Here is a 13,858-nt window from a genome sequence, read left to right as displayed (position 1 = left end):
GTCCAGTCCAAAATAATCCAAGAGGTTCCTTCATTTATTTAATTCAATTTGGAGAAACAGCACACAGCCAACGCGTTTCGTCACAAAAGTGACTTCGTCAGGGCATTCGCACATGCAATAAATGTGTTGGAACGAGTAAGTGGATCTAAGTAGATACTTAACACACTTCACAATCTAGCCCAATAGGCCATGAACCCGTCAAAGGTAAAAGTAAAAGCAAAAAGACATTTTTAAATGTATATTCAAAGTGCAGTGGTCTTGTAATCACTTTCAAAGTGTGAAGTATGGTTCCATAAATTCAAGAACTACAATCAAATCCGTAGAATGTAGCGCATTATGGCATGATAACCTCAGGTAGCGTCCCCGGTCTCCCGTCTACTAAGCCAGGCCAGTAACTTGCCCGCCTTGTCTCCTGCATCATAGAGACGATGTTCAAACAATAGAGTGGATTTGCTATCTTTGATCTGCACATCAAAGTGTCTCTATTATATTGTTAACCAACAAAAATAATTGCTTATATTATCTCCAGTTTTGGGTGCAACCTCAGTGTCCAAACACTCATCCACCTAAAGTGTTGACTCCTGGATACACAAAATGTGTTCCAGTTATAGACTGTCAAAGACACTGGAGCACACCATGCAAATGTTACTATAATCTTTATATATTTTGAATATGTTTCCAACAACCATATCATCAAAAAACGGTTCCACAACAGTCAATGTTCACGTAGCTGTAGATTATTCGAAAATCATTTTTATTTCTTTATGGAATGCAGCAGCCGACGCGCGTTTCGTCCCGCCTGGGGCTTCCTCAAGGCTGTAAATCATATATAAAAACATATGTTGAAATATATATAAGAATTATAATGATATAGACAACATCCTTATTAAATATTGATAAATTACAAACGTCCATCCCAAATGATATCTTCAGAATGTCAAAAAAACGGCCACCAATAATCCACATAGTGACAACAAAGAAAGAGACCAATAAAAACTGAAATGTATGTACTTTCAAACCATATCTACTAGCAGAAAAGACACGCTAAGGAAACTGAGAGGACACAGTGGAAAAGACACGCCAAGGGAACTGAAAGGCCACAGTAGCACATTCTGACGCAAAACACCCTGTTACAAGCTGGTTAGCAGAAAGTATATAAGAAAATCCTCCCCTTGAACCCAAACACCTAATTCCAAAGTAGAGAAGAATTTATGCATGCAAAAATAAAGTTTAATTTTCTCACCGCACTTATTTCGTGGGTCACACACTATCTAGTGGTCACTCCAAATTATTGAATCCTCCCCAATAGATTTTCAAGAGTCAAACACTACAGGGATAGTTTTAGAATTGCGTTGGAGTATCTTACAATAATCAAAGGTTATCTGTACTCACAAAGAAATGTATCCATAGCATATCAAACTATACCAAAGCACCCACCTTCAAATTGTAATCCAATTTTCATTATAATGTTCTTATGGGGTTTGCATTGCTCTCTCATTAGTATCCAAAACCAAAATTTTAATATCCTCATGGAGCCATGATACGTTCCATCTAAATCAGGAAACATGTATCATACACTCATTACATCATCCATAATCTTTCCTTTAGCTTATCAATATGTACTCACACATCTATTGGCTTATTGTTTCTGACATGGAGAGCTAATTATGAATCAGATGACCATATTATCTATATAGTTTGAATTTACGTCAACTGGCTTTACATATCTTCAGCGTTAATCATTCTTTCTCACCTTAAGTTCAAACAAATGTTCCAAATAATAAAAATACATCTTGCACCAACTAATTTAAGTGCACCCATATCACTGGGAAATAACTGAAACCAATACTGCTCACTATCATTGTATCAGTTAATAATAAACCGATGCACCGATTAGTTTAAGTGCACCCATAATGCTATAAGATAACTGAAACCGATACTACTTACTATCGTTGTATCACTTATCAATGTGCACATAATCCCGCCAACCGGGCTTTGATTTCGTAGTTCTACATATATATAACAATCAACCTTGCGATAACCGCCACCGTTAAATTTCAACAGCGAATGAATCAGCATATGACATGGCTATCGCCAAACATTTCCAAATCCCAGAATTAATATTCTAAAACTTAAGGAGAGAATTATAATCTCCTCATATATGCAACTCACCAAGTAAGTCATTCAGGTTTCACGGCGTTTTACTGTCCCTAGTTCCGGTTATGCCAGACCCGGCACTGCCCGTTCCGTTTATATGGCGTAAAGACGTCTCGCCGTGAGAGAGAGAGAAAAAGAGGACGATACAGTCCTAGTGCTGAATGTCCTTACGAAAATGGTGGCCATTTTGGAAATCGTAAACATGCTGTTATCGGTGACTCTCAATACATATAAGCTCAGTGGCCTTTCATCTGCCCCAAAGTGCATCCTCCACAGCATATATTATTAACCACATTATCACTGTATGAGGTGTCGCTTCACAGTTTTTTAGAACAGTTAACATCGTTGATCAATATCTTTCAGGAATATTACAGCTTATAAGCCTTTCATCTTTTCCCAGAATATGTCTTACAAAGAACTCTAATATTGCCATTTTATGCAATAGCATTCAATAGTTTTTAGAACAATTACTATCGTCAATCGGTTACTCTCGGGGATATTAAAGCTGGTTAGCCTCTCATCTACCCCCGAATGTATCTTGCAAAGAAATATTTTTTTCTCTTGTCCCTAACAATAACATAGTTACACACAGTACCACTTGTCAATGTTTCAAAACAAATTGACATCATTGAGTTTAAATATACATATCAGAACATAATTATTTACAAAACACGTTGTTCCTTTCATGAAAAGCTGTACTTTATGGATAATATCCCACTTTGGATCTTAAATCAAAGTAATATTATACTTTGTGGATAATATCCAATATGTCCATGCCTTAATTTTCTGACAGCTTGTTAATCTAGATTATGATCATAAAGCATTATGGAGGTACAGTCTGTGTAATTGTATTCCTGTAATAATCATATTTATTCATTAAAGGAACTCAAAAAGTTCCTTATCAACATTGATTCCCAGTTCTACGGCCCGTAGGGAGATAATCCATTTACTTTCAGTTTGACGTAGTCTGGATGTCCTATTTCCACCTCTTTGACTCAGTTGTATGGCATCTATACCATGGAATCCTATGTTGATATTCTCCGTATTTTTATGTACGGTGTTAAAATGTACTGCTAAGGGATATTGTGTATTGTTATTCCTTATTGCCCTCATGTGCTCCTGTATTCTTTCCTTGAGGGGTCTGATGGTACTCCCAATGTAGATTTTATTACAAGTACATTTAATGCAATATACTACATGTGTCGTATTGCAATTAATAACATTTTTTATCATGTATGTTTTAGAAGTATTATATCTGAACTCAGTTGTTTTGTTCATAGCGAAACAACAAACATTACACATCCGTGGGTAAACACTTGTCGGTCTTCAATGGTGGAATATAACTTGGACATAATGTTTGTCTTAGAGTTTTGCCTTTTTTGAAAGTTATTGAGGGTTTCAATCCTATTTTGTCATGCAGGTTTGGGTCTTCTAAAAGTAAGTGCCAATGCTTATTCAAAATTTTGTATAAATCTGCACTCACAGATGAATAAGGTGTAATGAATCTGATCTTATTTTATCCTGATGTTTTGTCCTATTTTTGTTATTTGTCAGAAGAGTATCTCTGTCTCTTCTGTTTATTTTATCACATGCTTTGTCAATTATGTTCTTATCATATCCCCTGGCCCTGAATCGTTTTTCAACCTGTAATAATTCTTCATCCAATTTGTTACCATCGCTGCAATTTCTTTTAGTTCTCACCATTTCTCCAAACGGGATAGATCTTATTTGTGACATTGGATGTGAACTTTCAGCATTGGGAGTACCATCAGACCCCTCAAGGAAAGAATACAGGAGCACATGAGGGCAATAAGGAATAACAATACACAGTATCCCTTGGCAGTACATTTTAACACCGTACATAAAAATACAGAGAATATCAACATAGGATTCCATGGTATAGATGCCATACAAGTGAGTCAAAGAGGTGGAAATAGGACATCCAGACTACGTCAAACTGAAAGTATATGGATTATCTCCCTATGGGCCGTAGAACTGGGAATCAATGTTGATAAGGAACTTTTTGAGTTACTTTAATGAATAAATATGATTATTACAGGAATACAATTACACAGACTGTACCTCCATAATGCTCTATGATCATAATCTAGATTAACAGGCTATCAGAAAATTAAGGCATGGACATATTGGATATTATCCACAAAGAATAATATTACTTTGATTTAAGATCCAAAGTGGGATATTATCCATAAAGTACAGCTTTTTCATGAAAGGCACAACGTGTTTTGTAAATAATTATGTTCTGATATGTATATTTAAACTCAATGATGTCAATTTGTTTTGAAACATTGACAAGTGGTACTGTGTGTAACTATGTTATTGTTAGCGACAAGAGAAAAAAATATTTATTTGCAAGATACATTCGGGGGTAGATGAGAGGCTAACCAGCTTTAATATCCCCGAGAGTAACCGATTGACGATAGTAATTGTTCTAAAAACTATTGAATGCTATTGCATAAAATGGCAATATTAGAGATCTTTGTAAGACATATTCTGGGAAAAGATGAAAGGCTTATAAGCTGTAATATTCCTGAAAGATATTGATCAACGATGTTAACTGTTCTAAAAACTGTGAAGCGACACCATATACAGTGATAATGTGGTTATTAATAATATATGCTGTGGAGGATGCACTTTGAGGAAGATGAAAGGCCACTGAGCTTATATGTATTGAGAGTCACCGATAACAGCATGTTTACGATTTCCAAAATGGCCGCCATTTTCATAAGGACATTCAGCACTAGAACTGTATCGTCCTCTTTTTCTCTCTCTCTCACGGCGAGACGTCTTTACGCTATATAAACGGAACGGGCAGTGCTGGGTCTGCCATAACCGGAACTAGGGACAGTAAAACGCCGCGAAACCTGAATAGCTTACTTGGTGAGTTGCATATATGAGGAGATTATAATTCTCTCCTTAAGTTTTAGAATATCAATTCTGGGATTTGGAAATGTTTGGCGATAGCCATGTCATATGCTGATTCATTCGCTGTTGAAATTTAACGGTGGTGGTTATCGCAAGGTTGATTGTTATATATATGCAGAACTACGAAATCAAAGCCCGGTTGGCGGGATTATGTGCACATTGATAAGTGATACAACGATGGTAAGTAGTATCGGTTTCAATTATCTTATAGCATTATGGGTGCACTTAAACTAATCGGTGCATCGGTTTATTGCTAACTGATACAATAATAGTGAGCAGTATTGGTTTCAGTTATTTCCCAGTGATATGGGTGCACTTAAATTAGTTGGTGCAAGATGTATTTTTATTGTTTGGAACATTTGTTTGAACTTAAGGTGAGAAAGAATGATTAACGCTGAAGATATGTAAAGCCAGTTGACTTAAATTCAAAGTATATAGATAATATAGTCATCTGATTCGTAATTAGCTCTCCATGTCAGAAACAATAAGCCAATAGATGTGTGAGTACATATTGATAAGCTAAAGGAAAGATTATGGATTATGTAATGAGTGTATGATGTATGTTTCCTTATTTAGATGGAACGTATCATGGCTCCATGAGGATATTAAAATTTTGGTTTTGGATACTAATGAGAGAGCAATGCAAACCCCATAAGAACATTGTAATGAACATTGGATCACATTTTGAAGGTGGATGCTTTGGTATAGTTTGATATGCTATGGATACATTTCTTTGTGAGTACAGATAACCTTTGATTATTGTGAGATACTCCAACGCAATTTTAAAACTATCCTTGTAGTGTTTTGGACTCTTGAAAATCTATTGGAGAGGATACAATAATTTGGAGTGACCACTAGATAGTGTGTGATCCACAAAATAAGTGCAGTGAGAAAATTAAACTTTATTTGTGCATGCATAAATTCTTCTCTACTTTAGAATTAGGTGTCTGGGTTCAATGGGAGGATTTTCTTATATACTTTCTGCTAACCAGCTTGTTACAGGGTGTTTTGCGTCAGAATGTGCTACTGTGGCCTTTCAGTTTCCTTGGTGTGTCTTTTCTACTGTGGCCTTTCAGTTTCCTTAGCGTGTCTTTTCTGGTAGTTGATATGGTTTGAAAGTACATACATTTCACAGTTTTTATTGGTCTCTTTCTTTGTTGTCACTATGTGGATTATTGAAATTCTGAAGATATCATTTGGGATGGACGTTTGTAATTTATCAATATTTAATAAGGATGTTGTGTATATCATTATAATTCTTATATATATTTCAACATATGTTTTTATATATGATTTGATTTGCAGCCTTGAGGAAGCCCTAGGCGGGGCGAAACGCGCGTCGGCTGCTGCATTCCATAAAGAAATAAAAATGATTTTCGAATAATCTACAGCTACGTGAACATTGACTGTTGTGAAACCGTTTTTTGATGATATGGTTGTTGGAAACATATTCAAAATATATAAGGATTATAGTAATGTTTGCATGGTGTGCTCCAGTGTCTTTGTCATTAATCATAGAGATGATGTTGTGTCGCTAATAACTGTCTACGGACCTCCCCCACACCTAGGTCCTGATAGTTCCTCGGGACTGCAAAGTCTGTGGATTGGTTGGGCCACAGGAGAGCTCTCAAGGGCCACAATTCGTTGCTCTAGGTTCTCTAACTCAGCTCTTTTCACGGGCCAGAATATTTTGTGCTTTATCCCTCAGCAATGTTTTATAGGCCTCACACAGAACCACCGCTGACGCAACCGACCCTTGATTTTCCTGAAAGTAGAACTCTGAGTCGATTCTGCGCTCCTTTGCGAACACCGTGTCTCTCCGGTCCCACGTATTCAATCGCCAACACACACCTCTGGGTCGACTCGTACCCTCCATAGTAATCCAGAGGGGGGAATGGTCTGACAGGCCTTGAGCAAGATAGTCTGCTCGTAGGATCGCGGTCGCCTAGGGGCAAAGATGTAGTCTAGCCTGGGGAAACCCTTATGCACCCCGGAGAAGTAGGAGTATTCTCTACACTTGGGGTGATGTCGCCTCCACAGATTGCTGAAGCCTAGGGATTGTGCCAATTTTCCCAAAGACGGGACTCCCCGCAGAGTGGCCTGGACATTTGAACGATTTAAGGCCGGAAGCATAACATTGTTAAGGTTCCCTCCAACCACATGTAGATAGTTTACATCATTATTTCAACACCTTTCTCATTTATAGGTTAAATGTTCACATTACTTTGAGTTAGGTCACATTTCTTTGTTTTCGTCACAAAAGTGCCTGTGATGATAAAGTGAGCAAACTGGTGAGTACCTACCAGCAGCTCACTGGATGTTGTTTACGTCAGGCACTTTCTAACCCACCTCACATTTTTAATGATTTCTTTATCTGCCCACCTTTAATTCCTACGATAGTTGGTTTGGGGTGTTGTTAGGTGGTTGATAATGTCCATACAATTGGACACATTTTGGGAGGGCAAAAGAAAATTAGCATAGCCATACCCAGGAGATAGACCTGATACCCATTACATAAAGAATGTGCAAAGTGATTGTGTGTTCTTCGTAACCAGGCTTTGTTGTTTTGTAAACTGTGTGAGTGGGGGACGGCCTGCTGACAATTCCCTCTGACGCTCCTTGTTTAAGAGTTGAACACCAACTTTACACAAGTAGGTAATGGTATCCATGGGCTCAAGGGTAAGCTCTTACGATTTTCTTTTGAGAGATTTATGCATATGCCTTTGTCAATATGGATTTCGATATGTTTTATCGACAAAAGTGAACGATCGTTCTCATTAATGAGATCACCCATCCCAAACTCCACATCTACCTCGACACACAAGTATGTAGTCAGGCAGGCCCTGCAACCTAGGCCTGGGATTACTGATTGATGGCTCACAGGTGGGAGGGTGTATAGCTGGCAGGCAAACACGGAGACAGGAAACTCTTGATCAATCCCACAGATCTAGGCAGCGACATCACAATGGTCAGGAAAAATTGCCCCCAATAAAGCACACATGTCCCTTTGGGGTAGGCACGCTTTGGAAAAACACCATAAAGTCAGATGCCACAGGAGTTAGGAACCCATAGCCAATCAGGACCTAGCACACATACTGATCACGCGCTCCCCATGCCGGACATCTGAACACATTCACTACTGGCCAGTGTGTCCACGCAAGGTCGAGACCCACCTGTAGTAACCCTTGCCCATTAATTTATGACTTCAAGGCAGCAACCAACATTCCTCATCATATATGGTATGCCAGATAAGTTTATAGCTTGATGTAACATTGTATGCAAACCCAATGTAAATTGAGACAGCCCTCAGACCTCGTGTCTGTACCTGTCTCCTGGTCAATTTGTTTAATTAAATGAAACTGTTCCTGTTTTGCCAAATGTCTCTTGTTTTTTTTACTTTTTTTTTTTTTTTTTTTAAGGCAGCAACCAACATTCTTCACCATATATGGTCCGCCAGATAAGTTTATGGCTTGATATATCGTATATAAGACCTATGCTAACCCAATGTGACTTAAGACAGTCCTCAGACAATGTTCTTGTAACTGCCTCCCAGCTGAATTGTTCAATTAAACAAAATTCTTCCTGTTTGCCAAACGCCTCTTCTGTTTTTAAAAATAATTTAAACCAGAGCAGCAGCTTTCCTCCATTCCCTCTCAACAAAGAGTTCTCCAAAAACGAATGAAAGAGCAATACAGGCTGATCCTGAAAGGCCCTGCTTGAGCCAGGCTTTTTAGGTATGCAGACCTGTGCGACCAAAGTGAACTCTAACCTGAAACCAAGGAGCACAGTCCGATTCTGCACCACTTGACTTCCTGGTCGGTTTTGTGTGTTAAGAGAAAGGTTTCTGTTTGTTAAAAAAGTGGCGCTTCTGCTACTTAATTTATATGTTTAGATGCCACGATTGGCTACGCTTTTCAGTATGCATAATGTAAGGTGATGTTTCCAAATCTCTGCTTGCTTTGTGGGATGACTTTTTCAAATACTTGCAGTCTATATAGTTACTCAAAACTAAACTAGCCCCAACCCGAAGACCAGTGTATTTCAAAAAAATATTGTGACATGGAGATTGGAATGCAGTGACCATGCTTTTCTGTCCACTTAACTATATATAATATTCATTTTGTAGCATTGCGTGCAGCAGACGTGGACTGTCTGACATTTGGTCAGTACATGCAGCCAACGAAACGTCACCTTAAGGTAAGCATATGGGGCATGTTAACACAATCTATAGTTCTCTGGTAGGTGCATTTGTTTTTAGGAGGAAGTACTTAAAATCAGAGTCATATACATAACTCGCATCCAAGGAAGCGTGTTGAACTTCCCAGTAATAGTCCATAATCCCATTTCCCCCCGCCCCCGGAGCATCTCGGAAAGTTTAAAAAAGAAACGTACCTGTGGTAGTAGCATCACACACCTCATATTAGTTTCCGGGAATGTCTTTGGCGGATTTTTGCCGCTGTGGGACACTTGATGAACTACAGAAACACAGTTTCCTTTTATTACTCCTCAAAATCTATGGATATGTTTACCAAGTAGCAGAAATGGCTTCGATAAAATAAAGACCATCGCTGTTCTAGAAATACTTTTCGGCAAAGTTCTGCTTCAGCGCCATAATGTTGAGCGTTTCCGAAGTGAGATGTTTTTTAAAAAATGACATCTTTGTTGAGGCATATTAACACACTGGTAATTAATCCAGACTCCTAAAATTAGTCTTCTTCAAACTGTGTACTCTCCAAAAGATGAGATATGTGGACTTCCAGAGTAGATCCATACATATGAAAGACTTCTGCAAAAAAAGCAATGAAAACTCGTCCACTTCGCCCCTATATACTCTGTAAACGTTTTGGCTTGTAGTTCTTAAAAGCTCCCCTTTGCCCTTTCGCCAGCTGCATCCTGTTCCCCTGCCCCAACACCATCCTCTAATTCAACCAAGCGGGTCTGAAATTTCATGCAGATGCTAAGCTGTGTGGTGTGGATGTTTAATCATCTTCCCTGGTGTATTTCCTTTCACCGAAGTATATGAAGCTGTTTCTGGCCCAAGTTAATATCCATCTCATCTAGAGCAAGGGTTACACAGCTGCCCCCACTGGTTTAGGTTTAACACCCTTTGTTGTCCAACAAAGTGAGTAATATCACTTGTCAACATGTTGATTAGAATTCTACACTTGTAACTCACAGTACTGGAAGGTTGCGACTGCATGTCACCTCAAAAAACATCCGATATATAAAAAGAAAGACAAGCATACTATTAAGTTCGAATCAAAACTACATTTCAATTTAAGAAGGTAGATTTATTTAGTAAAAAGGCACACCACCTTAAGTGCTCACAGGCGAGGCAATAATGACAGTGGAAGGTTGTGACTGCATGTCACCTCAAAAAACATCCATTATATAAAAAGAAAGACAAGCATACTATTAAAATTGAATCAAAACTACATATCAATTTAAGAAGGTAGGTTTATTTAGTAATAAGGCACACAGGCGAGGCAATAATGACATTATTAGACGCCTCCTGAGGAGAATCAGTCACCCTTCTAAAGAAAGCAGGGTATGCTGGAAGGACTAAACCAATAGGTGGGAGGAATGGGGAAAAAGCAAAGAAGCAATAAGGGGAAGGAAGCAGAAGCAACATATAATATAATATAAATACAACATTATAAAACAAGGTAAAAAGATGTGCACGGGGAGCACTTGTATAAAAAATATTTTTTATTGTGGCTGAGGTGCTTTAGACCTGCAGCTAAGTCTATCAGAGCTGATGGGAGGGTTATGGGGAGTGGATGGGATTTGATTGCAGTTGTGTTACTTTTGGGGAATATTGTTTTTGTTGAAGATTTGGCAATGTAAGTATTGGGTTCTGGCATTCTGACGTAGACAATGTTGCCATTGTCCCCCCTGCCAAAGTGCGCATTGCAGGGTGCACTCGATTTTGCACAGCGCATTGAATGGTCGGGTAAGTATGTTTGAGTGAGCAGGAGGTGGAGGTGCGATATTCGTGAGGAAAGGAGGCATTCTTTCTATTTAAAATACACCGACATTTTACTGCAACGTTCACCAAACGAATAGGGAGCATGATGGAACTTCATGTTTGCTCGGTTATTTAGAAAAGAAGTTTAAGTTTGGTAGAACTAGAAGCATGTTCTATGGTAGTAGGCATGTTTCAAACTCTGCTCTTGCAGTCAGGAACTGTTTTCCATTTCCAGTTCCCTCTTCCTCGCTGTGGAGCTGTTCCAGTGGTGCCACATTTAGTCCTTTCCCTCCCATTTTCCACTACCCCATCTGTACTTTGAGATAGTACACTGCTCCTTTCCCTTGAGCTCTCCTCCTTTGTGCAAAGTGTTGTGGATCACTTTACTCCTTAACAGCAGTCTCCAATTCCCAACTCCTTCCGATGTTGTAGGTGGAGGGGACAGGGGAATTTGGGCCTGTTTCCAAGGTGCATTTTGTGCCATAGGCTAACATTGGCGGCCCTAGAGGTCGCGGTAATGGGTTATTGCAGACGAGAGCCACAATTCCGATGTCGAAGTGAAATGAGAGATGCATGTTCCGAGGGATTTGAGTTCACACACGTTATTTTTTTACAAAATAAAAATAAGAGACCGCTACATTACAAAAGTGAATTTATTTCATTTTCCAGCTTTTCACAGTCATTTGTAAAAGTTATGTTACATTCACAGAATATTCACTGTTCTATGCAGGTGTAAAATATTTTGTTCATTACTTCAATTACGGTTTTCATGAATCCGGTTTTTCTCTAGCCGACTGGTTCCAGGTTACTTTCAGTTTAGTTTTTTCCCAGACCTACTGCCCTCGGTCTGATCAGCTTACCCGTTGGTCTTATTGCAGTTTCTTTGCAGTTTAGTTAAGGTTCTGTTACTGTCTCTCGCTCTTGTTTTTGTTGGTTTGTTCAGTGACGGCTGGTTGAATTTTAAGTAGTAAGCCAGCAAAAGGAGGGAGACCACATTAGGGCGGGTTTGGGGGTTGCCCACTTGAGAAAAGTTTGAAAAAAGAGGGGCAAAAAGCGCACTTTAAAGCTAATTTTAATACAGACATTTGTGAACAGCAACGTTTATAATGCCATTCTAAATATGTTGTCTTGAAATATTTAAAACATTAAAGATTGGCCCATATTGTTCTGTATAAAATGTGTTCAACAGTTCCTACTAGCTTCAACAAGTCTATCTGAGTGAGCTCAATTTGTTGAGGGTGTTTGTGATGCAGCAGTATTGAGAACTCTGGAGCGGAGTCAGTGCTTATCAGTGGTTCATAAAGGTATTCACACAACAGGCACATTCAATCCTTGGCCTCTCCGCAGAGCACCTTGAAAATGGTAATGTCCAATTGTGAGATCGCACATAGAGAGGGTCATAGAGCAAAATATGAACAGCAAGAAAGGAAAAGAGATTGCGGTACTCACAGGTGAAGGGAGTGGGCATGATCTGTGCGCATGGGAAGTAGAAAAGTAAAGGAGTTTACAAGTATGTACAGAATGAGAAGGATGAAAACTGTTGAAGAGGAAAACGACTATTTGAGAGGTGTGCAGGCACAAGATTTCAGAAATATGTGGCGAGGAAAATGGGTGCATGCTTCAAACAGAGAGACTGCAGAGGAAAATGGAGCAAACAAGAGAATGAGAGTGATTGAGACACTCTGAAGACCATTACCACTTACACAGAACTTAATAATATTTAATTCAAGGTGCTTCACTTCTTTTAGAGAACACCCGCCCACCAGTTTTAATGCCACTAAAACCAATTTTAATTGACTTTATTAACTTGCATTGATTCGACAAGGAAATTGGTCACTTTTTTGTTTATATAACGAAGGTGCCAAAAAAGCCACTGTGTGCTCCAAGTAACGCTACATGACTCTAATAAAACAAATGAGGTTAAAAATATTGATAATAAATCTTATCTCAAAATGGGAATAAATACCCTGTAGCCGATGATCTTAAAATCATTTAATCCATCTTCCAAGGATGCCCATTAAGAAAATAACTTGCCTTTGAAACAAATAACTGAATCAGAGCTATTGTTGACCAGCCAAAATCTGCATAACAGAACAACTGAATTAGCCATGCCTCTCAAGCAGGACTCATTCATACAATACAGCGATAGCATCTCCCCTGCATGTGACCATAAACAAGAGAAATGAAGAGCGTGTCACTCCACACAAGTCCCGTTACAGAAACGCAAAAAACAATGAAAGGAAGCGTGAATAATCTGAAGAATGAGGGAGTCCCGACGGAAACAACATGCATACACCCATAAACACACCAGCATTGAGACGCGCAAACACACGCATGCTTGCATACACAAACCAACACCACCACACGTGAGCCTGTACACACAATGCGCACTCCGACACCCAGGCACACGTGAACACACACCAACTCACTTTTAATTTTGAGAAACAAGGGATCCTGTCTGCAGGCTGAGGGGAGCATACAACTGCTCATATTTAACGTTCCTATCCTGAGCGTCTACACCTTCCATATCAGCGTTTCCATCTTTACCTGGAGGCCTGTTTTCACGGGTGGCACTCTTGATCACTTTTATGGCCGACATTGCAATCCTTTTCATCACCTTGGCAACTGCCTTCCAAAACTAAAACCTCACTATACATGAATTTCCTGACCCCCTTGTCCCCCCCCACCCCTACGATCCCCACATCAGATCCCCCACCCCACAAAATACAACATAACATTCCATAACAATAATATTACACAATCCTACACAATCTAGAATTTACAAAT

At 39.0% G+C, this 13,858-nt stretch overlaps 1 protein-coding gene across 1 annotated transcript in view; it reads left to right on the top strand.

The window, feature by feature from the left end:
* LIAS (lipoic acid synthetase) overlaps nt 1-13,858 on the top strand; it is a 240,983-nt gene that overhangs the window by 196,350 nt on the left and 30,775 nt on the right. Inside the window, exon 9 of the mRNA XM_085642245.1 lies at nt 9,230-9,300. Coding sequence (XP_085498371.1) covers nt 9,230-9,300 — 71 coding nt within the window. The remainder of the gene's footprint in view (nt 1-9,229; nt 9,301-13,858) is intronic.

This window comes from Triturus cristatus, chromosome 2_2 (genome assembly GCF_964204655.1).
Source record: "Triturus cristatus chromosome 2_2, aTriCri1.1, whole genome shotgun sequence".
NCBI lineage: Eukaryota > Metazoa > Chordata > Amphibia > Caudata > Salamandridae > Triturus > Triturus cristatus.
The sequence above is the reverse complement of the archived record's forward strand: the minus strand, read 5'-3'. Positions and strand labels throughout refer to the sequence as shown.